This window comes from Lepidochelys olivacea (assembly GCF_965140295.1).
Source record: "Lepidochelys olivacea isolate rLepOli2 genome assembly, chromosome: 1".
In the NCBI taxonomy this organism is placed as follows: domain Eukaryota; kingdom Metazoa; phylum Chordata; order Testudines; family Cheloniidae; genus Lepidochelys; species Lepidochelys olivacea.
Genome location: NC_140411.1, coordinates 181564742 through 181591511, shown reverse-complemented (window position 1 = coordinate 181591511; position 26770 = coordinate 181564742). Strand labels below are relative to the sequence as shown.

Sequence of the window (26770 nt, the reverse complement as noted above, 5' to 3'; positions counted from 1 at the left end):
TTACACCTGATTTAGACACAAGATGGGCAAGTTTCTGTCCCAGATTGGTGACAGGTTCTCTACGTAAAGCATCTGGATTTATAAGCAGGGCAATATGGAACTCAAGCATTCCTAAAATTGTTTTTCTACAACATATGTGGCATAGACAGAAACTTGCTGACATAATGTAACATTAAGGTTATATCAGCTCTTCTTTGAGATGACCAGTATATTGTGTTTATGAATGTGAGTATCCTAAATGTGACTATCCCAAATTCCATGACAATAAAATCTTTTGTACCACACTCATCTGTCATGTACTCCATCTGATTTTTGTGGCACAGACGAGATAAACAGATGTGTATATATACACAACCTATTTACAAAAAGAAAAGGAGTACTTGTGGCACCTTAGCGACTAACCAATTTATTTGAGCATGAGCTTTCGTGAGCTACAGCTCACTTCATCGGATGCATGCCGTGGAAACTGCAGCAGGCTTTATTTATACACAGAGAATATGAAAAAATACCTCCTCCCACCCCACTGTCCTGCTGGTAATAGCTTATCTAAAGTGATCATCAGGTGGGCCATTTCCATCCCACCTGATGATCACTTTAGATAAGCTATTACCAGCAGGACAGTGGGGTGGGAGGAGGTATTTTTTCATATTCTCTGTGTATAAATAAAGCCTGCTGCAGTTTCCACGGCATGCATCCGATGAAGTGAGCTGTAGCTCACGAAAGCTCATGCTCAAATAAATTGGTTAGTCTCTAAGGTGCCACAAGTACTCCTTTTCTTTTTGCGAATACAGACTAGCACGGCTGTTACTCTACAACCTATTTAAATATTGTATGCATAGTGATCTTTGCCCCGGTGCAGTCACTTACCCACTTTGTCTAGGTGTGAAGAATGCTGCCATTTTGATTAGGCAATATTTTACTTTCACTTTGCACAGGTATAAATGACTACTCAGCAGGCAAAACTATGTAGAATGAAGCTCATTGTATATATGTATGTATAGTACTTCAACACAAAAGGAGCAGAGTTACATTGATCCTGGTCTCCTTCCTCAAGTGAGAATAAGGAGGACTCCTGAGAATGTTAGAAATTTGGACCCTAGGTAAAGTATAGGGATATTATCCTCTTAATGGGAATCATGCAGGCACATCAATAGAAGAATATATCCCTAAGCATATAACTAAAATACATTAATTAGTGGAAGGTGCGAGTCCTGGGACATGGCATGATTCCAGGCTTGTTTCATTGTCTCTTTCTTTTTTATTAAATATACACACTGAAAAGAGTTACACTTATAATTTTGCATTCTTACAACTAATTCTACATTCTAAAGCCTAATATGATTTCAATGGTTTCTCCCTGTTTATATGAGTAGCTGCCCTCTCTCTCTAGGCATTGATAATCAAGACAGGCTGAAACCAATAAATGCAGAACACTTGACATTGTTCAGTATTTCCTTGTGATGCGTGATTTAGAATAGATACAGTGTAACTATAAATATTAAGAGGGGCCAAATATCAACATGTGATATTGTATTGCTTACATTTTTAATGAACAGAAATTGAAGTTTTATTATTTGTATCCAAAAAGAGGATATAAACAAACAATTACAAAACAACAAGTCTTAATAAAAAGCAGTTCAAAAGTGAGAAATCTGCTTACAGTTTCAAATATGAAAAAACCTTTAGTATACGAAAAATAATAATAATATTAATATTAATAATAATTTCCTTTGCATACATTTATTGTTGTGAACTATTTGGAAAATAGGTAGAGGCAGCTTTCTGTTTGATTATGATTCCCTAAACACAAAGTCATCCAAAGAGGCCTGCTTAAACAGAAATGTGATCACTCTCCTACGCTTGTTTTTTAGATACTGAATGTTTATTCTGCTTTTTAGTGACCTCCCTCTAGTGGAGACCTAGAAAACAGCATATGATGTAGCACAATCACTTTTTTTTCATAACCTTCTGTGTAGACATGGTCATACTACCTGGTGCACATACTGTACAAACATCTGTTTTCATTAATCCACACAAATGTTACCAGCCCTTTTGCTGTCAGGGAAAAGCAGAGTATATGGCATTTAAAAAACACTACGGCCTGCTATTTCAAGAATCATGAAGCCTTCAAAGTCTATGGTCTATCAGGTTTCAGAGTAGCAGCCGTTTTAGTCTGTATCCGCAAAAAGAAAAAGAGGACTTGTGGCACCTTAGAGACTAACCAATTTATTTGAGCGTAAGTTTTCGTGAGCTACAGCTCACTTCATTGGATGTAGCTCACGAAAGCTTATGCTCAAATAAATTGGTTAGTCGCTAAGGTGCCACAAGTACTCCTTTTCTTTATGGTCTAATCAGTGAATGATCACAAATGTGATCTTGGTTATTTGCTAAATACAGCCCTCACTGGTTGCAATTGCAAACAATGTGTTAGAATTTTCACTTTTTTAAGGCAAATGGACATATAAGTATGGGCCGGTTACTCTCTGGTGCTGACATCAGTGCATGTGGAAGGAGGAAGCAAAGGTCTGAACAAATGTGTGCAGAGACTGCCCTTTCCTTAGTCTCTCAACATTGCACAGTGCTCTAAAGTGGGCAGAGAGGAGATGGAACCATGGTCTCACCTCCCCGCTCCCCACACTACCCCACATCATGGGTGTAAAAGGGAAATAAGCTGCGCCCAATTAAGGGGTGGTATAACAAGAATTCCTTTCCCCTTGTTTGGGGGGCTCAGAGAAGAGTCCTGCCACCCTAAAGCTGAATATCTTCCAGTGCTCACCTTAGGGTGATGTAACATTGTCACACCAGCCCTTACCTTGGGCTGTCCCTAAATGGCATGATCTAGTGCCTAAAAAGTGTGGATACTGCATGAACAAATAAATAAATGTCAAGTGTACACGTTATACAATACATCCTTATCTCTAAGATGCCAGATATATATGAACCTAATGAGCAAATGTGATGCACGCTCACAAATTACAACTGCCAACCATATTAAAGACAAAGAAAATACAAGACAATAGACGATAGGCCAGATATTAAGAAGATTAATCACTTATTTCATTGGGAGTAGGTTATTAAAACATAAAATAATTAATGATGGTATTATTAGACTTAACCAAATAAAACTAATACAGCTTTGGACTTTAGCCAGAAAAGCATCTTATGATTGTTACATTTAAGGGCTCTGATTTTCATCTGATCGACAGCAGTGTAAATCAAGAGTAACTAGGAGAGGAGAATCAGTCCCGTGTATTTACATTAAAAAAACAAAACAAACACCTTTGGCCTCAGTGACTTGCCCAAGCTCGTAAAGGAAGAGCTGAGGCACAGCCTGGAATCCTATTGCTAAACCTTAATTATTATTATGGTATTAAAGTAGTGCCTGACGACCCTATCTGAGATCAGAGCCCCATTGTGTTCAGCACTGTACAAACGCATACAAACAGTCCCTCACCCAAAGATCTTACAAGCTAAATAGACAAAAAGGTAGGAGGGGAAACAGAGGTCCCAAGAGGTGAAATGACTTGCCGAAAGTCACACAGCAGAACTGGGCCTACAACCCAGCGATCTGACTCCCGAGGTAGGGCACTTCCCATAAAACCTGTGTGGCTAGCTTAAACCTGTACCTTTAGAAGGGAGGTGACCTCTCTTTCATAAAGATGGGACAGAGGAAAAGGATGGACAAAACATAGGTCAGATGAAGCACCCATGCTGCAGTGTGAAAGGCCAAGGTGGAGGGCGGGCGCAGTGCCATCCCAATGGGGGCGGTGGACTTCAACCCTAAACAGTGGGAAACCATTGCGTTAGCCACAAATTCACCCTCCTCCTCCCATGGTGATTTAACCTTACCATGTGACTTTCAGCTATCTTAACTTTCGTGACTTGTCTGTACTTTTAGTGCTCCATTTCAGCATTTACAACCAGAGGTATGCAGAGAAGCCTTAAGTGTGCCCTTGCACCAGCTAAGTACCGGTGGCTGGAAGCGTTTTGCCTGGCTGTGGAAGAGACTGACAGAATGTCTCCACATGCACCAGGTCAGACGTACTAAAGACTGGTCTACGCTTAAAATGTTACAGCACTGCTGCTGTAGCGCTTCATGGAAGTCACCGCCTGTATCAACAGGATGGCGTCTCCTCCCATCAGCGTAGATACTCTACCTCCCCTAGAGGCAGTAGCTAGGTCGAGAGTAGACTTCTCCTGTCGACCGTGCAAGGTCTTCACCAGGGGATATGTCAGTTTAACTGCGTCGCTCAGGGCTTTGGATTTTTCACACCCGCGTGAGGTAGTTATACCGTTGCTAGTGTAGAACAGGCCTCAGAAGCAGCACTCTGATTACGTCGTTTTACTAGGCAGCTTGTGCTGCTTTTAGTACCAAATAGAAGCGTATGCAGGTTTTTTTGTTCAGCATTTTGAGTTGTGGCCAAGCCAAAAAGTGCCCCTTATGCACCAATTCATTTCCACATTCTCCAATAACTCGCAAATGCTAAATAGATTGAATGTTTAGGGAGGGTAAAATCATCACTGTTCTAACTCCGCCAAAAGACACATGCTTCAGAAAGCTATAAGCAAATGAAGACAGATGGTTGTGAGGAGTTACTGCACAGCTTTTGCTATTGTGTATACTTGTTTCTACAAAAGCTATAATAATAAGCAAATTGATCCCACTGAGGACTGTAAATTCAATCAGCATATAATGAGTACTGTATTTAACATATTCAGTGTATCAAACTGTTTAGTATTCACACAGTATAGTTTTCCTATTTTTTTAAACTGCAAAATATGCTTATTTTCTGCATATTACCTTCTTCTGAATATACTGATACTGTCTAAGGAAACATGTTGGCAGGTGAATACTCTCCATGAGGGGAGAAAATATGTCCCTTTGGCCATCAGCAGAATTATGGCTTTGTTGCATTGCATCTCACATTTGACTTGGTCTCCCCCACCCCTTTTGCATCCTTTCACTGGCTTCCTCAATGTACACTGCATCCAGAGCTTGTCCTTGCATGACTTTGTCCCTCCCTACTTATCTCCCTCTTTTTGTTTTCATGCTGCTCCCTCATCCCATGTGCTCTGCCAAATATGCTATCCTTTACATGTTTGTTCACTTCTCTCACAAATATCTCTTTCTATACATGGAGTTTCCTTCCTGAATTAGTCTGCATTCAGATCCCTCCCGATTAGAACCACTTCTGACTGTCTACTACAAGAAAATAACTAGCTGCATATGGCAAAGATTTGGGTACTTGAGGACTAGACTGACTAATTTTCAAGTTACCTGGAGGTCTCTCTCTAAAGAGATCACAACATACAAGTTACTATGCTTTCCTGAATACAGCTCCAGGTAACTTAAAGATAAAGTTTCTGGTTCCCATCATTCATGCTTCTATTGATTTCCCTCTATTCCTTCTCCCATCATTATTCAAAAATACTGGATTGTAACACCACTGAAAAAAATCACTCAGGAGAAGCAGGCTAATTCTAAAGAGGAAATCTTTTGATTTGCCAAAATGCCTTCTAGTAAGCCCTACATGAGGAGGGAAATGCAGACAAAATAGACAGGATATGTTAGTGAGATTTAAACAAAATGAAATGTACAGAGTGAGGTGATAAACCTTTAAAGCTAAAGAGTACCATACAGTGTGCCCTAACACCCTGGAGAGATGGGGGAGGAGGGAAGATAGACATCATCCATTTTATTACTTTACACCTTTTCTTTTGCATTAGAAAAGAAAACTGTGAATTCTCAGTGCTTGTCAAAGATGTCAGTCTGAAGCACTAGAGACTGAATTCCTGTGTTTAACTACAAAGCAGATATAGCACAGGCAGCCATAATACTAGCTTCCCCACATCCTTCCCTACTCAACCATCTGTTTGATGGTGGATAGAGAACAGCCATGGAGTTGAGATCCACAGTGGAGAAGCTGCCCTCTAGTCACGCACTGCTCGCTGCACCAGTTCCACCACCAAGGGGCCCTCCACACCTACCGATGAGGGGACAGAATTTGCTCATCATTGGACAATGTTTCTCCATAAAAAGGCTACCTTCATGTAATTTGATATGTGTAGTGTAGTTTCAGTTGTCTGATGATAATTCATAGGGTTCTGGGACATATACTGTACTGTAGTATGATTTATAAATCTGCTGTAAAACATGCTGCTAGAATGATACTTCTCCCATGAAGGCAGCTGGGGTAGAGGGCTACTGCTGTTTCACGGCTGTATTAGTGTCTGTGAAACGGTTCCCCAGCTGCTTCACAGCTTCTGAACAAAGCTGAAGGAAAAAGAAGGTGGATTCCTTCCTGGATCCATCCACAAAGATACTGAATGGGAGGACTTGCAACAAACTCCCTAATTCACAAAACTGAGTAATGCACAATGGGGCTCTCACTCATTCTGAATTAGTGAGGTTCCACTGGAGTTTAAAGTTTCCAGAAATTACGTATTTTGTATTATTGTATTGAATAGCTCTTGCTTTGCACACAAAGCTCACGTTGCCTATGGGATTGGAGTCCTAGCACTAATCTGTGGAGGCAGGGTTAACAATGTCAATAAAGCTAAGTTTGCTGGTGACTAGCCCTAAGAATATTATTTATTTATTGATGGAAATGATAATACTTGTTTTGGCAACCACTGTTCATTTAATAGAACACAGATGCGTGAATGTAGCTGTGTTTACATTAGTACAGGGATCTCTGTAATTTATAACTACCAAGGGGCTCGCTCCATCCACAGAAGTCAGAGTAGGTTGGAGAATTTGGCTTCACATGCAGCCAAGCCACCGAAGCCTTTCTGTTCTGATGCACAGATTTGGGCTTGAGAGAGCCAAATAAAGAGGAGATTTCAAATAATGAATCTTCCTATCTCCACTTCCCCACTTTCTTGCCTGATACATGAGGATCCTAAACCAGCCGTCTGAGGCCAAGTAACTATTTTATGCCATAAATTACATTGTAAATGTACATGAATTTCCCTCTGCAAACCAAAGAACAGATTCCACTTTCCACACTTGGAGTGTTCTCTCCTACTTTAAATACCCCAAATATATTAGCCTCTATGTCTGACCATCTTTCTGACTGAGAAGACACGGGGTCTGACCCTTCAGTCCAACTGAGCTATGATCAGAACGAGACCTAGGCAAGAGGGATAAAGGTGGCTGTGTGCCCCCTTTATACCCTGTGACTCTGGGACCATTTAAACCAAGTATAATTTAGAGTAGTCTCAGGGCCAATTTATTCCTAGCTGCCATGGCCTTCAAAGGGTCATTCTGGCAGCCAGGGAGCACAAGAGTCCTTCAGCCACATGTGCTTTCCCTCCACCAAGCACATGACACACCTGCTATATTGGCGGCTGCAAGTTCAGATGGCATAAGACTAGCTATACTGGATCGTTGCCATTTGAGGATTTTCTTACCCAAGTGAATCTTCAGCTGTTCATTTGCTCCATTTTGTCTACTTTGCACCCCCAGAGCATCACAAAGCAGACTTGTTTGGGGAACAATATCTAGTCCCTAGGCCAAGTTTGGAGCTCATCAGTGCTGTTTCCTATCCAGCTGGAGAAGTCACTCTTGGATAATATGAGATATTCCCTTGTTTAGAGGCTGACCATGCAGCTTTCTGCAATACTGTTAGCTCAGGCTTACCTGGGGAGTATTAGGGCCAGCCTGGGTATTTTGTAAATTAGTAGTGTATTCCATCAGAGGTGTGTGTGTGTTTTCATCCTTTTTCTCCAACCGCAATAGGCTTAAATCATTGTCTTTTTAGGTAAACGTATTAGTGCTGATCTCAGGTGGTGCTTTGAATAGGCTGGAGTGGACCATTTGTCTGCTGTCATACACATTCCATAAAACACTAGGGAATGGTTGGCTTGAGCCTCCATGTGAGGACTGCAGGGGAAAAAGGGAAGTGTAGAGCAGTTGGCCAGGTTTTGAACTGCATGGAATTGCTGCCATGATTCCTGGGGAAAATCAAATCAGTTCACTTGACAGTACAGAAAATCTCTGAATGCTGAGCCATAATAAAAGAAATTTTACTTGACCAGAAATACAGGGAATTAGCAAAACAAAAATCCTCTAGAGAAAGGCTGAGTTGAATTTGCTCTATTGGCTTCCGGATCTCAGCATCTTCTGGGTTTATTTCTGACTAAATAAAACCCACTCGTCAGAGTCTGTAGAATACCAACTGTCGCCTTTCCCTTTTTCTACTCATCGTAATCTTGCTCACATGAGCCCTTTAACGTCAAATGGGTCAATATGAGGTGTGTAGATGGTAGTGGATATGCAGTAAAAGGCATGCTGATATTTAGATACTATAAATCTGGTTCTCTTCTAATACCAGTGTAGCTCCATTGTCTTCACCGAAGCTACGTATGATTTACCCCACTAAAAATGAGAGGAGACTTGAGACATATTGATGTAGGTGTTCACAATTATACCAAGCCAATTGGTAGCCCTTCCTGAAACACTCTGCACCCAAAGCATGTTAACAAAAAACATTATCAGCATTTTACTAAATTGGGTCATGAATCTAGCTCATGACCGATGGGTGTAAATGCAACCTCTCAGCATAAATTCTCACCTGCATGGCTATTTTCAAGAGGCACAAGCTGATATGAAAACAGATTTGTTGTATAGCAGAACATGCTTCAGAAGAAGTTAAGCCCATGAAGTTCATTTTAGCTAGAGAGGGCCCCAAAATACTATAAACAGGTTTAATTTAATGCTTCCAGATTAACTACAATATATATTTTTCATGGCTGTAATCTGATCGTCTTGTTTTTGTTTTGGTCAAATGAGTAAATATGTGTGAGATTCCTCATGAGACTGAAGGAGAGCGCATTCGCAAAAAGAGAACAGACAACTAGTGTGCTTTGAAACCTGCGGCTGTGCTGGAGCTTGTAGGACGTTTGATAGTCTGTTATTTATGGTTCATACATTATTTGGTAAGAAGTGCTAATATGAAGAGATAAATGTACTGCTTATCCTAAGCTACTGCAGGAAAAAGCACACAACCTGCAGCTCTTGAACCTGTCCTCTTGCCCTGGCGCTCTCATTAGCACTTCAGCTGCAGTGCATTAATCTTTGAATTTTTTAAAACAACAATTGAGGAAAAACAGGAAGAAAGAGTGAGAGAGGGAGTGATAAGGAGAAAAGAAATGATGAACACACATACAGCCACACACATACACACAGATTGGGTGTTCAGTCTCCATTCCCATCACTATAGAAAGAATATCGTGAGACCTAGCAGAAAATGTGATTTTTGCTCATTGTGGCCTCGTTATGCTACAGAATGCATGACCAGTAAGACTAAGTACAGTAAAATACTTTGTTAGGTAAAGGAAAGTCTTGTGCTTAGAGCATAGCACTTTCATATGTTAAGTTGTATCTTGTTCAGCAAGTCCCTCACTTCTTTGAGAAGTTTCTTGAATAGAGTTTTGTTGTCTCATTTAAGTGTTCCCATTAACAGTAACATGACAGTCAAACTATTGGGCCTATACTCTGTATTTGTATTATTGCATATGTTTTAATATCTCTGTCCCCACATTTACAATTTTGTATTTTTTATGCTTACCAAAGACTTTGCACAACACATAACAGAGAAAATGCCAGAATATTGAAAATATCCATCCTATTGTAGAAATACAGAAAGCAGCAGCCCTCATTTATCCTCAAACTAAGCATTAATAGTCTCTTCTCCTCTAACTTCCACCAGTTCACAGAGATATAACTCTGCTACATCTGAATTTACCCCTCAGTATTAATATATACTGACCTTTCTTAACATACTTTCACCAGTAGTAGTCCTTAATTAAAGTGTAGTATATTTTTTAAAGTCAGCAAGAACATACAGGTTTCTGTCTGAACTGTATATTAAGAGGAGAAAACCCAGAAATCCCACAGTTCATTAAAGATGCATCAGGCTTTATTATTATTCAACAAAATCAGTGAAGAGGCCATCCTCCACACTGTGAGAGAAGCTACACTCTTATAAAACAAGCCAAAGAATTAGTTCCTTCTCCAAAGAGTGACATGAAACCCTAGCCATGGTAGCTGTAAAAACAGTTAAAGGTCTTCTTTGTGCTCATTAGCACCACTGTGCTAGCTTTCTGTGTTGGCAGCTTTTGGTTTTGCCGATGTAGTCCCAAAGAAAGTTGTTACCAGCCTATATTCTCCAGTTCACAGGCTCTCAAAAAGGACACATTAAAACAGTTAGAATCCCCTGGGCAAATGAGGAGATTAAGTAGCCTTCTCCTTCAACAGTAGCCCCAAGCAGACAAAGCTTGGTATTGTGTATTCAGTACACTATCTGTTTCTAGGACTGAAATTTACTATTGTCCTCCCAGCTTCTAGTTTACAAAGTGTTTGGGGGGCTTTGAGTAACGGTTCACTGGCACCACCATTGACAGCCATCTGAGTGTGGGAACTTTTTTTAAAAAAGGACATGATGCCCCCAAAATGATTGGCCTATTATATCAGTCCTTAAGCAGACGCCAGTGGCAATATTTTAGTGTGGGGGGTTACGTCTGAGTTTTCCTGGAGTCTCGTCTTTCAAAGGAATACAAATTCAGACAGGGAAAGCAAACATGTATTACTTGTTTCCTAGCATATCAGTCATTTTAGTTTTTTAACAATTGCACTATACCACTGAAGAGAACATCATACAAAGAACACCACTCACCTTTGAGCTTCAGAAGCTTTAAAGGGGTTTTTTAAACCAATTTTTGTGCTAGGCTGTGTTGAAGGATGTAGGTTGTCCAGAGATTTCATATGTACTTCCCTTCATTTATGCGATAGATTTGAAGCTGATTGTTGCAATCCTCCATTTAAGAATTTGTTGTATTGTTCTGTGAATGAGCACCAATTTCCCTCCTCTAAAACAAGAGATTATCAGTCTGTGATGAAAAAAAAGCAGTATATCAACTGTAAATGTGTGGCTCTCCCACACTGTCTTCTCTCAGGGAAGCCACACCTCTTTGCTACACCCGCTTCTGAAACAACAAGCTAAGTACATGGGGAAATTAGCAGTCTCCGGCCCCCCCAAACCGTAGGCAGGGTAGGGCCATGAATAGTTCAGGGGCCCAGGTCCTCCACCAGGGCGGGGCACCCACACAGTCGAAGGCTTTAACCCTTAGGCAGAGTAGCTGTGAGTGGTTCAGGGCGCCCAGGCCCTCAGCCAGGGTGGGGGCCCCAGCAAGCAGTCTAGGGTGCCAGCAGGGGGTTGAGCGCCCAACACACTCTATGGGGCTTAGGCAAGGAGTGAGCACCAACTATAGTCTATGGCGCTCTAAGGAGCGCCGGCCTCCTAGCCTAAGGAGGGGAGTACTGCCACCCCAGGGCTGGGGTGGCAGGGAGGACGTGGGCCCATCCACCTCCATTGCGTCCCAGCCCAGGGCCCTAACAGCAGCAGAGTGGTCTGCCACTGGGTCAGTGGAGAATCCACCCGCAAGATGCTGACCATGTCTACAGCGGCACCACAGATGGACGGTAGTCTGGTTCCCCTGAGCTGCTTCCTATACTCCCCCTTGGATGTACCTGCATCCAAGAGTTGTCCTCTGTTTCCCTGGGGTACAGTGAAAGCCGTAGTTCCAGCAACTCTTCAGTGTTGGGTGTGTCAGGCAGTCCTGGTACCTGAGCAGGCTCCTTGGGACAGCCGAAGTCTTCTGTGGGTTCCAGCTCCAGCAGCAGGCTGGAAGCGTCTGCCTCCCTCGGCAGCTCCTCCTCAGTTCAGCTGCAGGGCCCACCTCTTATACTTCCTGTTCCGCTTCTGGCGTGGCGGCCTAGGCCTTTCAGGTTCCACCCACCAGGGGATGTCTGGCTCTCCCTCGCTGTCAGTCTCTGAGGGAGGCCACGCCACTTTGCTATACACCTCCCCGCCCCCAAACCCAGCTCTCGGTCTCCCGGTCCACTTCCCCCAGCCACGACAACGCATCTGTGTTGGCGTGCTCCTTGCTGGCTTGATGTTGTATGGGAAAGGCGAATGGCTGCAAGGCTAGATACCATTGTCATTGAAGGTGCCCAAACTGGCTGCATGTGAAGCAGGGGCCGATGTTGGTGGACGCTGCTTGGGTCCCGGGTAACGATGAGGGTTCTGGAGGGCCTGGCAGTAAGGGTTTCCTTCCCCTGCCATGGCCCAGGGTGGGGATGGGATTTCCGTGGGGTATCAGGGCAGGGCAGGCCTGAGGGCTAGGGCTGGGACTGTCTCTGTGTGGTAGGCTAGAATTAGCAGTGGCTCGCAGGAAAGCAGGCAGGCCTGGGCGAGTGGGGGCCTGAGCCGTTGTGGCGGCCCTGGGTGACACTGGGCTCTCTGCAGCCAGGAAGTCTTCCATCAGGCGTACCGTTGCACTCATGGTGGTGAGGTGATGCCACATTACCCATGTCCTCCCCAAAGGGGGAAGGATACATAGGAACTGCCCTGTAATGTTCTGTTCAGCTTCCTCTGTGGCGGAGCATCGCTCCAGTTGCAGCCACCGCCAGCATGTGTCTCTCAGTTCCTGGGCCGTGATTTGGGTTCAAGCCCCCGATGGGTAGGTTTTTCCCCAAAACAGACATCAGAAGGTTTTGGGGGTAATGTCCAATGTGTCTAGGATTGCTGCCTTAACAGCCCGATAATCATGTGCCTCCTCATTAGAGAGGGTGCAATACACGGCGTAGGGTGCCCCTGTTAGATAAGGGACCAGCACAGTGGCCCACTGAGTCAGGTCCCAGCCTGCAGCCGAGGCGACACACTCAAACATAATTAAGAACGCTTCTGGATCGTCCTCAGATCCTACTTTCATGATGTGGAGTAGCATCGAAGGGGTTACTGTCACTACTGGGCCTCCAGTGGTGGGACTGGAGAGGCTGGGCAGTAAAGTGGCCAGTTGCTGAGCATATTGCCCCTGTTGCTACTGCTGCTGGGCCCCCAGCTCCTGTATAAGCTGCTGCTGCTTGGCTCTCAGGGTTTGTAGCAGTTGCTGTTGCTGCTGCTGCTGGAGCTGGGCAGCTTGCTCTTGTTTTTGACTCTCGGCCCACCATTTCACCAGCTTGTTGAGATCCATGGCTGCCTCTGCTAGTGGTGGGTCGACAATGAATGCAGTCCCCCTTTCTGTCAGAGGGTGGGCCTTTCCCATGTTCTCCACGTGTAAACGTGTAAGTGGGTGTGGCTCTCCCTCACTGTCATCTTTGAGGGAGGCCACACGCCTTTGCTACACCTGCTCCTGAAACCTCAGGCTAAGTAAATGGGGAAATTAGCAGTCTCTGGTCGCAACCTGTAGGACAATATTAGCATGAGAACAAATAGTACAAATTGGCCAGGAACAAATTCACTTTGGAAAATGGAAAAGGTTCCCAACCATCACAGAGTTGAGGTTCTTCTTCAAGTGTTTGCTCATGTCCATTCCATGCTAGGCATGTACAGTTGCCGGAGATTTTTCCCTCAGTGGTATTCGCTGGGGTTGTCTCTACTGCCTTCTGGAGTCGCGCACATAGGGGGCGTCTCTGGCCCAGCACCCTCTCAATTTTCCTTTTTACCATCCGTGATGGTTGCTGGAACGATCCTTCTTGCTGTGGCAAGGCTTCTTCCCCAGTTGTTTGGACTCTTCTCTGTTCATAGTTATTATAGTTAGTGTACATAGTTCTTATATGTAGTGTTAGTGTACACAGTAGTGTGAATAGTTAGCCCTTGTCGTCTAAAGGACTCTTCACCCCAGGGGCTAGGCATGCCCTGATTTCCAGGTTTCAAGCCATGTGCATCTTGCAGTAAACCTGTGCCAGTGAGTGACCTGCAAGCCAGCTGCTTAAAGTGTCTGGGGGAAACCCAAGTAAAGGACAACTGCCAGATCTGCAGAGACTTCAGACCTCGCACTAAAAAGTCAGGAGCATTTGGCTGAAGGGCATCCTCATGGAGACCACCCTCAGACCTGTATCAGAGCCGAGCCATTCTAAATCGACACCAAGCACTTTGACACCCGTGCAAAACGCTCCCCTGGCACCATGCTCTTCCTGGCACCATTCTCCATCTCCAGTGCTGAGGAAGAAGCATAGGAAGCCGTGCACTGAGAGAGGGCACTCACTGGCACAGAGGAAGGATAACTGGGGAGAGACCATTACAGTGAGACCTGTGTTGGGCCACTCTTCCTCCCTGAGCCAGAGATGGCATCGTTGACTCTGCCTAAGATGTTGAGTCCAGTGCGGAACCCTCTACCGACCCCTGGAAGCTGCCGCAGTGCCAGCGGTCTGATGGTCCTTTCAATCCCAGAAGCTTTCCAAGTGGCGAAGGACATCTTCTCTCTCCTGTTCCTGACTACTCCAAGGGGGCACCCCCCAGCCAAGGCAATTGGAAGCAGAAGGGAACAGGGAGAGTTGGACTCCTTCCCAGCACTGGCACCCCTGGCTCCCTCTAGGTGTAAGCCTACCATGATCCTGGCATTGTGGTCATTGACTCATCACCAGACCCTGGAACCCCAGCACTGCATGGAGGCAGAATTTTTGCTCCACCCAGGGCACATCACCGGTACCCAGCCTATGCACCACCAGACTCCAGTACCAACTGCGCCCCCCCCATCCAACCTTCCAACTAAAGGTTGTGCCACAATTCCACAACAACGAGACAACAACTGTCTTCTTCCCAAAGCCTCACAAAACCTCTGAGTAATGTTGACTTCGTAGACCCTCGCCTTTTATATTAAGAGAACTAAAACCTTCTGCCAGTCTGTGCAGCTCTTTTTAGCAAGAGTGGAAAGGATGAGAAGACTACCCATATCAACCCAAAGAATCTCGTTCTGGATAACCACTTGTATCTGAGCTTGCTATGAGCAGATAAACCTTCCGCCTCTGGCCATTGTGACCTCACATTCCAGAAGAGCCCAGGCTTTGGCAGCAGCGTTCCTCACCCACATACCAATCCAGGATAGATACAGAGCCACAACCTGGTCATCAGTTCATACCTTCATGTCCCACTATGCCATCACCCAACAGGCCCGTGATGATGGCAGTTTTGGGAGAGCACTGCTGCAGTCAGCACATCCATGGATTCCGAGCCCACCTCTACATGTACTGCTTGTGAGTCACCTAGCATGGAATGGACATGAGCGAGCACTCGAAGAAATAAAAACAATTACTAACCTTTCATAGCTGTTGTTCTTTGAGACGTGTTGCTCATGTCCATTCCATGATCCATTCTCCTACCTCTGTGTCAAGAGTTACTGGCAAGAAGGAACTGAGAGTGTGCAGGGCTGGCAGCACCCCTTATACTGGTGCAAATGTGTGCAATTCCAGAGGTTGCTAGAGTCAGCCCAAGGGATACCACTAAGGGAAAAATCTCCAGCAACAGTGCACACAGTGCGCACACATCTAGCATGGAATGGACAGGAGCAACACATCTCAAAGAACAACAGTTACAAAAGTTTAGTAACTGTTTTTTTCTGGAACAGCCTCCCAACAGGAGTTGTGGGGGCAAACAACTTAATTAGTTTTGAGACAAGAGCTGGCCAAATGTATGAGTAAGATTGCATGATGGGTTTGTTTGTATTGGTGAGGGGCAGGGATTGAGAGCCCTGGAGGTTCCTTCTAGTTTTTGTTTTATGTTCCCTATGCTCAGTCAGGATTCTTCCTTCCTCTCCAGTGTATTCTGGCTTTTTTGTGATTTTTTTTGTCTCTTTGGTCTGAAGTATCAGACATGACCACAACTGGAGACAGGACACTGGACAGGGGTAGGCCAGTGCTCTGAGGTGTCACCAAGTATTCTCTCTCTCTTATGCTTAGCTGGCTGGTTCTAGCTCTCATGCTCTGGGTTTAACTGATTCCCATATGTAGGGTCAGGGAGGAATTTTCCCCCGGCCCATATTGGCAATGACTTATGGAGGAGGCTCACTTTCCTTTGCAGCATAGTGTTCAGGTCACTTGCTAGGATTATCTGGGTATACCTCACTTAATTGTGAGGGCATTGGTGCACTTTGGTCCTCAGGCATTGGTGCACTTTGGTCCCTCCTATGCTCTGCCTATGGACCACATTGGTTTAGCCTTTGTGGCCTGTAATATTTTGGCTTAATTTTGGTTGTTGGGTTTAGTATGTGGGTGCTGAGTGGGAGGTCACACTAGATGATATGGTAGTCCTTTGTGGCCTTAAATTCTCTTACTCCCATTGACTTCAGTGGGCTCTGTTGGGATCAGAATCCAGAGAGGGCCTAGAATGTGAGGTGAGTAGATCTGAGGGAGAGATCCTCGAAGTAGCCAAGCTTGGGAAGAATGCTTCAGATGGACTTAGTGTTTCATTCTGAGTGCCTTTTGTGCACCAAGCCAAACTCCAGAAAAACGGTGTGGATTGTGTTTGGAGCTGCATGGGGAAAGCGGGCACATTAGTCCTTACATGTAAAATAAGTTTCTGTGAACTACTGTGATCTCCACAGTCATTCAGCTAGGTTCATATGTAGGGTGAGGGAGGAGAGATTTGTGAGATCCTAGTACTTTAGGAATAATTTTGTACATTACATTCTAGACATGGATTGCTTTTGGAGATACTGAAGCTGATGGTTGCTGAGGAAGGATTTGTCTAGTGTTTAGAGCTGGGTGTCTTGAAGGTCTGAATTCCAGGTGTGCCCCAGACTTCCTGTGTGACCCTGAGAAGTTACTTCACCTCTCCCAACCTGTTTTTCCATAAGATAATAACAGCAGAGCTGTTGTGAAGCTTAAAATATTTTTTGTAAAGTGCTTAGCATGGCCTGAAACCATGTTATCCTGGGAAACAACGAGAAATTGAAGCTCCATCAAAGCAGATGGGCTGCATTGCCCTCTTATGGCCTCCCTCACATTAGGCATCACTGCTTCTAAAGGAGCCATGCTGCCAAAAGAGTGTATGGAGTAGGTATTAATACTGCTGGTGGTTCTGCTGACACTATTCCTGCTAGGAACATGAAGTGTAAAGTCACTATTCCTTGCCTCCCTCCAGTTTGCCACAGATTCCCAAATGCTGTGGTATTTGGAGGAAAAATAGTACATTACTACTGAGAATACACTGGAGAGCATGAACTGGCTATATGCTTTGGGGGAGGACGAACTCAAAGTAGTCATTTTAAGGCAGGTGGTGGTATTGTGGACACAAGTAAAACCACCAAATGAATGCTTACTCTAGTATGTTTTGAATGACTTAAGACTTTCCAGGCATCCAACCATTATGTTCCCTGTCTTTCCAAATTTTTAGACTGTAAAACCTGCATATACTCTTGCCTATTGCTCAGTTTTAAGCAAACTATGATTTCTAAATAAGTGTTTACTCTCCAGAGGGTTATTTATCTATAAATATGTTAGGAAAAAATGTCTTGGTCCTGTCTGTTGACATCCCCTCTTCTTTTATACATGTTGCTTTGAGGGAATATTCATTTATAGGCTCATGAATAAAAGCTTAAAACTAGCATTAGTTAAGGGGAAAAAATGTCACCTCTGATCTTGAAACTAATTGCTTTGTATGAGCCCTGCTTAATTTGCATAAATTTCCTCAGCATGATGTTGTCTTTCACTTTAAAGAAAATAAAAAATCCTTTCAATATTGAAAGGAGTTTAAAAATAAGATTTCAACCAATTATAGGAGAGATACAGTGAAAATTAGAGATTTTCTGCAATGCACAGTGAGGGCTGGTGTTCAGAAAGAAACATTGTACCTGGTATTACACCTTGATTAATTGAGCATGGTCTCTGTCTTATCCCATTCACCTTGGCAAAAGTGTATTCTGTGGCACCTCGCCTACCCTAAGCAATAAGTAGAGAAAATAATCTGAGTGGACAGTCTGCATTATAGTCTGCTCTTCTTACCCTGTTATCTCGTCCATATAAGCCTCTCTCATTACGGCTGCATTCACTACACTGACCCTACAGCTGAGAAAGTAACCTCCACCAAGACTGCAACAACATAAGACATTTATACTAGATTTACTTTGCCTTGTACATATAGCATTGCCCACCATCCAATGGAAAATGCCGAAACTTCTCATTTGCATATGAATCAATCTATGGCCTTGCAGTAATACTTAGCAATTCCATAGCACTTTTCATCTTAAAATTACTATAGATGTATTAACTCGCTAATATCTGACTGCATATATGTGGGATAGGGAACAAAATATACAACTTTCACTTCAAAAATCTCCCACAGGGCTTTACTACTTGAGTTGAAAAGAGATCAGCATTTGCTACCAGTAGTAATAAGATACGTATGTGTGCTCTTTCTAGAGCAATCCACTATAAGATGATATAGTTAAACCCTAACCCTCTTAAGTGCTGATTGTATCCCACAGAGAGTGGGGATAGTCAATTACACATGCCAGTTCCGTTTACTGTCTAGTGAAGATGCTCTTCTAGCTAGCTAAGAAAAGGCCTTTGTTTTTGGCAATGAGCTCTGTTCCCAATGCTACATATTTGTAATTAGATGAGGACCATGGTGTCAATATGACTGCTACAATGGAAACATTACACTTGGTTTCCTGAAGGCTCATAAGCAGCTGAGTATTACTCTGCAGTTATCCTAGATTTCACTGGTCCAAAGGGCAAATAGTGTCTCTTTTACACCTGGTTCCTTGCATTTTGAGCATTACACTCTGTCATCGCATAGCCATGAATGAGAACCTCATTTGTTTTGCCTCATTTGTAGGCAGAAACAAGGTATTGAAGAATGTGTATTTTAAAAAAAGACACTTATGGAAAATATTTATACACAAAAATGTTGGTGGGTATGAAAATTACAATATATTGTTGTATATAATGGTGTTAAGAGAGCTCTGATTAGAGCATATGACTGAAAGGTAGGAACTCTTTAGCTGTAACCCCAGTTCTGAAACTGACTCCCTCTTTGGCTACTAAGATTAAATGGTTTACTTTGTCTTGGTAAACCATTTAATATCTGCTACAATCTCCCTTTCTGTAAAATGCATCACTGGAATGTTGTGAAGGTGGATTAGTGAATAGTTGAAAAGCATTATGTAAGTTCAAAGTACTACTATTAAATTTTTAAATACAAGCATCGTGATTTAAACATTAGTCTACCAAAATGAGAGAGAAATTTCATTGGTTTAAATCTGACTTGGTGTTTCTGTCCAGATGTCATATCGTCTGTCAAATGCTGTCAAGGTTCCTCCCCCACTCTGAACTCTAGGGTACAGATGTGGGGACCTGCATGAAAAACCTCCTAAGCTTATCTTTACCAGCTTAGGTCAAAACTTCCCCAAGGTACAAAATATTACACCCGTTATCCTTGGACTGGCCGCTACCACCACCAAACTAATACTGGTTACTGGGGAAGAGCTGTTTGGACGCGTTCTTCCCCCCAAAATACTTCCCAAAACCTTGCACCCCACTTCCTGGACAAGGTTTGGTAAAAAGCCTCACCAATTTGTTTAGGTGACTACAGATCCAGACCCTTGGATCTTAAGAACAATGAACAATCCTCCCAACACTTGCACCCCCCCTTTCCTGGGAAATGTTGGATAAAAAGCCTCACCAATTTGCATAGGTGACCACAGACCCAAACCCTTGGATCTGAGAACAATGAAAAAGCATTCAGTGTTTTACAAGAAGACTTTTAATAAAAAATAGAAGTAAATAGAAATAAAGAAATCCCCCCTGTAAAATCAGGATGGTAGATATCTTACAGGGTAATTAGATTCAAAAACATAGAGAACCCCTCTAGGCAAAACCTTAAGTTACAAAAAGGATACACAGACAGAAATAGTTATTCTATTCAGCACAATTCTTTTCTCAGCCATTTAAAGAAATCATAATCTAACACATACCTAGCTAGATTACTTACTAAAAGTTCTAAGACTCCATTCCTGTTCTGTCCCTGGCCAAGACCAGCATACAGACAGACACAGACCCTTTGTTTCTCTCCCTCCTCCCAGCTTTTGAAAGTATCTTGTCTCCTCATTGGTCATTTTGGTCAGGTGCCAGCGAGGTTACCTTTAGCTTCTTAACCCTTTACAGGTGAGAGGAGCTTTCCCCTGGCCAGGAGGGATTTCAAAGGGGTTCACCCTTCCCTTTATATTTATGACAAATGCGTTACAGACATTAGAATTTACCTTGGATGCAATGAAGAAATGATGATCTTCCAGGTGTTTCCTTGCCCTGGATAGGATGTTTTGCTGGCTCTGTAAAACAGCTGGGCCAAAAAGGGTTAATATGTCACATATCTGGGATTTCATTATACATTAGCTGGAATGAAAGCTTCAAGTGAAAAGGTGACGTTCACTGGCAGCCACTCAGCAGATGGATACAGCTGCATATGCAAACATGTATTCTGTGAATGTTCTGATCTCACTGAAAATATTGGCACTGAGAACATTATATGGATTTAAGACAATTCTTGCAAGTTATCACTCCTATTCAAAGTTGTTTCACAATTTGGAAGAAGGATAATCTTGCTCACACAAATTTCATGTCATCTGACCAATACAAAGAAATTTCAGAGACAACCAGCATCTCTCAGCACAAAGAAACTCGTGTGTGTGTGTGTGTGTATATATATATATATTCATTTTGTACTCTTTTCAAATTAAAGACTGAAGGGTACAGACTCTTTTTACTGTTTAAGACTATGTATGAGCAAACAACAGAAAAGACAGTTAATTATCCATACAACAAGTGAGAAATGGTTTCCTCAGTAATTCTAGCTTTTTTACACTGTATGTATCTCAGTGAGGTAACAATTATGCAGCTATACCTTGGTGGGGAGGTTTATTTGTTTGCTTTTTGTTTTTTTAGTTTTTGTTTTTCTATTGCATGATACCTACTATATGCCATAAATTCAACCAAAATTGATATCATGTAACCTAACTCACATCCTGGAGCTGAAAAACATCTGTGTGAGATGGTGTCACTATGCTGGGACACATGCATGATGGTGTGATAAGCATACAACAAGTCATTTGTTAAGCCAGTGCTTACCCCCAAGGAATTTATAGTCTAAATGACAAAGATGCACCTGGTGACCAAGAGTTTCTGGTAATTTACAACAAATGATTTTTCTTTGCATCCACTCTTCGCCCCCTATCTTTCAGTCTCCCTTTTATAATGAGGTGGAGGATTGGCTGATGTGGAATTTGTGAGTCTTTAAGAGCAATTTCATTGAGGGGAGGAGTGACGGATTGGAACTGGGATTTTTTTTTTTTTACAAGATGGGCAGCATAGAAGGAAATATAATGACAGTAATGAGAGGAGATAATGTTGATACTTCTTTTGTTAAAGGCCCAGCCTTTGTGAGGTAGTGAACACACAACTCCCATTAAAATAAATGAGGGCAGACTTGCTCAACACCTCCCATAATAGGGCCTTAACTATTGAGTTCAGGAGAAATATTGTTGGCTGCTAAGAGCTGTAATGCATTTTTCAGTCGCATCCCCAATGGTGCAGATTTCAGATGAGCTGTAGCTAACATTTCTGTCATAAAACTGGAATGAGAACTCAGGGCAAGCTGTTGCTAAAGATTCGCTGCAGACACTTCCCAGTTCTTAAAAACCCTCATGAGCTTCTATTGAGAGGACCAATTATTTAGCTTGATGGCATCCAGTCTTGATGTGAAGTCTTGTTTCAGCTCCCTGATGTTATTAGGTTTCTCAGTGTTAGTCCAATGCTACTAAGATTTTCTCACTTGTTATAGCTAGTCTAATGCTCTTCACTTCTCATTAGTGCATCCTTGTCACATTTCACCAGCCTCTCCATACGCCCGTCCCTCCGGTACTTGTGGCATCTTAGAGACTAACAAATTTAAGGTGCCACAAGTCCTCCTTTTCTTTTTGCGGATACAGACTTACACGGCTGCTACTCTGAAACCTGTCCCTCCAGCGTATTCCATCCTAGTTGTCTGCTGCAGTGTCCCTTTGCCTGAGTAATTTCTTTTCCTGGGAGGAGTTGTGCTTCATGTGGTGCTATTTCTGTTTTATCTTTTCTCCAGATGGCATACCTTGAAACGTCAACTCTGGCACAATTTGTTTTCTCCAAGATCTCCTTGCCAATAGTATTTGTTGGGGGAGTGGAGGGGGAGCACTGTCTGCATGGGAGATACCTACTGTAGTTTTTATACTGAATTAAAATATAGTGATTGATTTGCTCTTTCCTGGAATACTTTTTAAATTACCCATGCTTACTATACAATTTGTTAGAATATTCTCATTTACTCTGATTGACTGGCATTCTATCTTCAGGCAGAAATTAAAGTTTGCAAACCAGAGGAGTCAGTATTGAGACTTACCAGAACTGCAGCTGAGCATACTGGCTGTCTATTTCTCCTGAATTTCCCTAGGTTTAATTAAGGCAACATTGGGTTCATGAAGGGGAAAGAAAATGTATACAGCTAAATGTTAATATTTCCTAATTGCCGTTTGACCCAACAACTTTTGATCTTCTGTGCCTGTACTAATGCTGAAATCCCCTCGGATAATGGAACACGTTTTAACATGACATCATAGATCCCAATGCTGCAATTTCTGCCAACTGGACCTATGAAGAGTTATATTGAAAGCAGGTAGGTTAAGCACAGGCACAAGAGCCCACCTGTGCCAAATCACTTCAGAATGGGGGCTTAGTTTCTACGGTTTAATACAAAATACATAGATTCCATTACATTTAGTTGCTGTGGCACTGCAGGTGGTGGTCTGTTGAGAAATGATGAAAGTTGTCCAGGTGCACTATAGCTATTATTTTTGTTATAGTTTCCAAACTGTTTCAGAAACTCTTAACATACCTTCAAACACAATTACAAATAATTTATCTGAACAGCACATCACTTAACATTCCATTTATAATGATCAAAGACACACGATATACGTCTTAACATAAAAGAACAGAACTCTTAAATCATTTTAAATTTAGCATCTGTTTTCTTATGAGATTAAATCTAACTTTTGTGTGATATCCATATCATGTGTGTCTAATAATTACAGAAAGTAATGAAATATGTTGAAATTGTTTCAAAGAAGAAATAGAAAGATTGTAAAAAATATAACTGAAAATATACACAACCGATAACAGAAACCCCATCCTCATCAAAGAAGGCATGCAATCTGCGCAGAATTTCTGCATAGAAATCTCTGAATGCAAAGAGATACGGCCTGCTAACACATCAGCCTGTGCATCACATCCCCAAGGGTATGGCATGGATTAGGGCCAGTGGTTAAAATAGATGAAGACAAGAGGAGGAGTTTTCAATGTTATTAATCATGTTTATTATGGTAGTGCCTAGGGATGATCCAAGATCAGTGCTCCATTGTGCTAGGCATTGTACAAATATATCAGACAGTCCAAAAACAGCCAGAGAAAAGGGGGAACTCTCCCTCTGCTTTTAGCAGAGGAGAGGCTTGCACTTCACCCTTCTCATCACTTTAACTCCTGCTTTCAAGTATGTATAAATTACTAGTTGGTTAATGTGCATGTGCACAACTGAGGAAGAATCCAGTGCGTGATTTTGAAGAAGCATGTTTAAAACAATGATAAACTGTTTTTCCCCCCAAAAAAGGGTTAAAATGGAGAGGTATACTTCCAAACAAGAACACCAGGTCTATTAATATCACCCCTATTCACTGGCCCTATGGCATTATTCCTTGACTTGTCTAGATCAAAAGTTACAGTGGAAATTTTTATTGAAAGAATGACTAACACTGTCATGTTCTCTGTATTCTTTAATACATGTATGGAAAAAAAGGTGGTGTGATTGAGACTGTGCATTACTTAGAAGGAATGAGCTGTAAAATTCTACCAGATAGAAACCAACTATCCAGAATGCAAGAACTGGTGTAAGGCGAAATTAATGATTTAACTTCATTCCAAATTTCTAATGAATGAGGATGTCCAGAAGCTGGCCACACCTGTAGCATCTAGAAGATACTCCATGAACTTGCATTCCCTTTGGGTTGATAAATGCCCCAGCGGCTTCCCAGTGTTGAATAACTGATATATGCATCCCGTTTTTAGATAACAACTTGGTTCATAGCAAGGCAATCAGCATGCAGAAGAGATAAAGAAAGTTTTTAAATGTTTGTGAGAAATTAAAAACAAATTATTATGTTGAACCTCTTTCCAAGAGAGAAATCTGATATCTATGAAGATTAATACGAAATCAAGTGTAATGAGCTAACAACCATTCAGAATATGAAGTGAAAAAGACCAGAAATTGTCTAAGGGATACAGAAGCTAATGGGTTTCCCAAGGTACTACTGTATGCTCATTCAGGACTTTTCTTGTCTTGTTAAATGACTTTTCTTTATATGACTTTTCAAATATATTTAATGCACAGGGAAAGAGGCCTACGTAAGGCAAAAGGAAATTTTACCACTTATCTCAAACTCAGAAAGTCCACTGGACTGAAAGCATATATAAATCAGGTTTTGGTGAAACTGATGGATAATTTATCTACCACTATCCATAATGGTGTATTCCCAGTTGGCCAGCTATTTCTTTTGCTCATTTACACTTTGACCGAAGGGCGAGGGGCAATATTTTATCAGTGCAAAGGAAATTCATTGTCAGAAGAACTGGTCAAACATTTTGATGGCAGAATTCTGCCATCCGAAGATCAAAATGTTTCATGGGACTATGTCCATTATAATTAAAGTTTTATATGGTAAAAAAAGATGAAATTTTCATTTCAGTAGTGTCATTTGAATTTATATCATATTTAATATAATAGAAAAGCTACAAAGAAATTAACTGAAAAGCCACTATCAAAATGAAATATGTCAATGGTCCTGAATCTAATTTTTAGGGATTTTTCATGTAACAATTTTTTAAAAATTGGCTTTTTGTTTCCAATCAAGCAATTTTATGTTTAAATATCACAATTTTCCACAGAACATAAATTTCAGTTCTTGAACAAATCTATTTGTGAGTAATAGGCTTTGAGTCCAAACCCTTCACCTCCCGCCAAGCAGAAAAGAACTATTATTCACATTCAGAAAAGCTTTAATTCCTGACTTTGAAATGGGCTATTACTTAACAGTTCAGAGACTACTTGCAATATGCTGCATGCTACACCATTCTACAGTGACAACAACCCACTTATATAAATCATGCATGTAGCAAAAACGAAAGCCACAGGATATCAGTGATAAAGAACTTCCCCCATGCGACTTCTAAATATATGTTACAGTGCATCCAAAAATATTGAGGGGATACTTTCTAGATGAATCTAAGATTTTTGTTCCTTGGTTTAAAGATGAATAAAACATTAAGGCCATGGTTTTTAGAATCATCTCAACTTCACATTTAATTTTCTGTCTGCAAATTCATTGTAGAAAAAATAATTGTGGAAGCATTTTATAGCACCTAAATGCCCAACTACCTGATTGTGACTGTCTGATTAGGCTATCAGCTGGATCTGCAGTTATTTTTGCCCCGTTATTTCTGAGCACAGAAATGGAGAGGAGCCACTTCTGAACATCAGCACCTAAATTATTTTTTCCTACTTTTAATTAAGGTTTTGGAAAATAAAGCTGTAGGGCTTGTTAACCCTAGAAACGAAGGTTGGGCAAACTTGTTTTGCCTAACTTCTAACCTACTCAAGGCCCCTTTGTATTTTACAAATTTAGCTGTGGCAGGAGATCTGGTTACAACAGTTGTTCCTCAGCACAAATCCAATCTGCACTGTGGACAACATTTGCCATCTTTTTCACTGTAGCTCAGAGTCATTCTGAAGTTTCACACATATCTGCATTCATGTAGTCACTTTGTTTTTCATTTTCTTCATTCTCCTCCATTTTACATCCTAGTTTTTCTACTGGATTTCTTCTTCCCTACTGCTTTTGTCACAGTGTCCAGTAAGAAGAATGTGAACTCAGTTTTATTTGACTTCGAGTTGAACTTTCAAACACAATCTTTGGTCCTTTCTACTGAATAAATTCAACCTGATATCATTAAAGCTCAGCTCCATTTTGCAGAATGAAAAAGAGAGTCATTGGAAAAAGTCAGATGTAAAAGGTAACAGAGTGGGCAGAGTGCAGAGGAATCTGGGATTAAGGTGAGGAAGGGGAAAGAAAAAATTAAATGAAAAATAAAACATTGTATATTTACCATTTGTGCCAGTCTGGATGCTGGTGGTGATATGTTCCATTCTAATTCTAGAACAGAGCGCTGAATTCCATATAGTAAGAAAAACAAGAATTTGTTTTAATAATGATAAATGGATTCATCCTGGGAATAAAATATGTGTTGATATTTCAGTGAAAGAAAGGATTAGGGATTCTAATTAGTTTTTTATACCCAAATTATAGTTTAAGAGGTTTGAAAACCCTCAAAATCTTTGAGGTGGTCTCATCACTACCGGTAATGTAGAATATGGTTTTGTGATCTATAGCTCCTTATCTACTTGACCGTGAACTCAGTATAGCAAAAGACCATATATACTGAAAGAAATTCTGCTATCCTTTCTTCTTTCATGCATCAACAGAACAGAAGAGTGATAAATATATTGCATGTAACATTCTAACATCAAAATTGTATATTGAAAAAAAAATTGTGCATGCACCCATTTATTTAGATGTCAAGCTCGGAGAAGGCCCAGTTTTGGTTTATGGAGGTAATGAAAACATTGTGAGAGGAAGTTCATAGTAATGACTCCCTATGATCCTTGTAGTAGCTTCAGTTTTTGGTGAATTTGTACAAATATTGTTAATAATAGAGCTAGCTGGGAATTTGCTCCCAGTGTTTTGACAGAAAATATGGTTTCCACAAAGTCAACGTTTTCCTTGTGAAAATGCCAGTTTTCCAAAATTACTTGATTTTTCCTAACAGAAATGTCTTAGGTCACTTCGCCCCAAA

The 26770-nt window shown here is 41.7% G+C and overlaps 2 protein-coding genes across 4 annotated transcripts in view; one reads left to right on the top strand and one right to left on the bottom strand.

Moving 5' to 3' along the window:
* The window catches only part of ROBO1 (roundabout guidance receptor 1), an 872802-nt gene that overhangs the window by 386097 nt on the left and 459935 nt on the right, over positions 1-26770 (top strand). The window lies entirely within an intron of this gene.
* Positions 1-26770, bottom strand: part of LOC311523636 (uncharacterized protein) — a 114831-nt gene that overhangs the window by 69189 nt on the left and 18872 nt on the right. Inside the window, exons 2-3 of one of the 2 annotated variants that reach the window (XM_084633831.1) lie at positions 26024-26083; positions 20044-20123 (exon numbers count right to left, since the gene is read on the bottom strand). The exons of the other annotated variant lie outside the window; for it this stretch is intronic. Of the exons in view, the coding sequence (XP_084489957.1) occupies positions 20044-20123; positions 26024-26083 (140 nt within the window). The remainder of the gene's footprint in view (positions 1-20043; positions 20124-26023; positions 26084-26770) is intronic. 2 annotated transcript variants of the gene reach the window in all.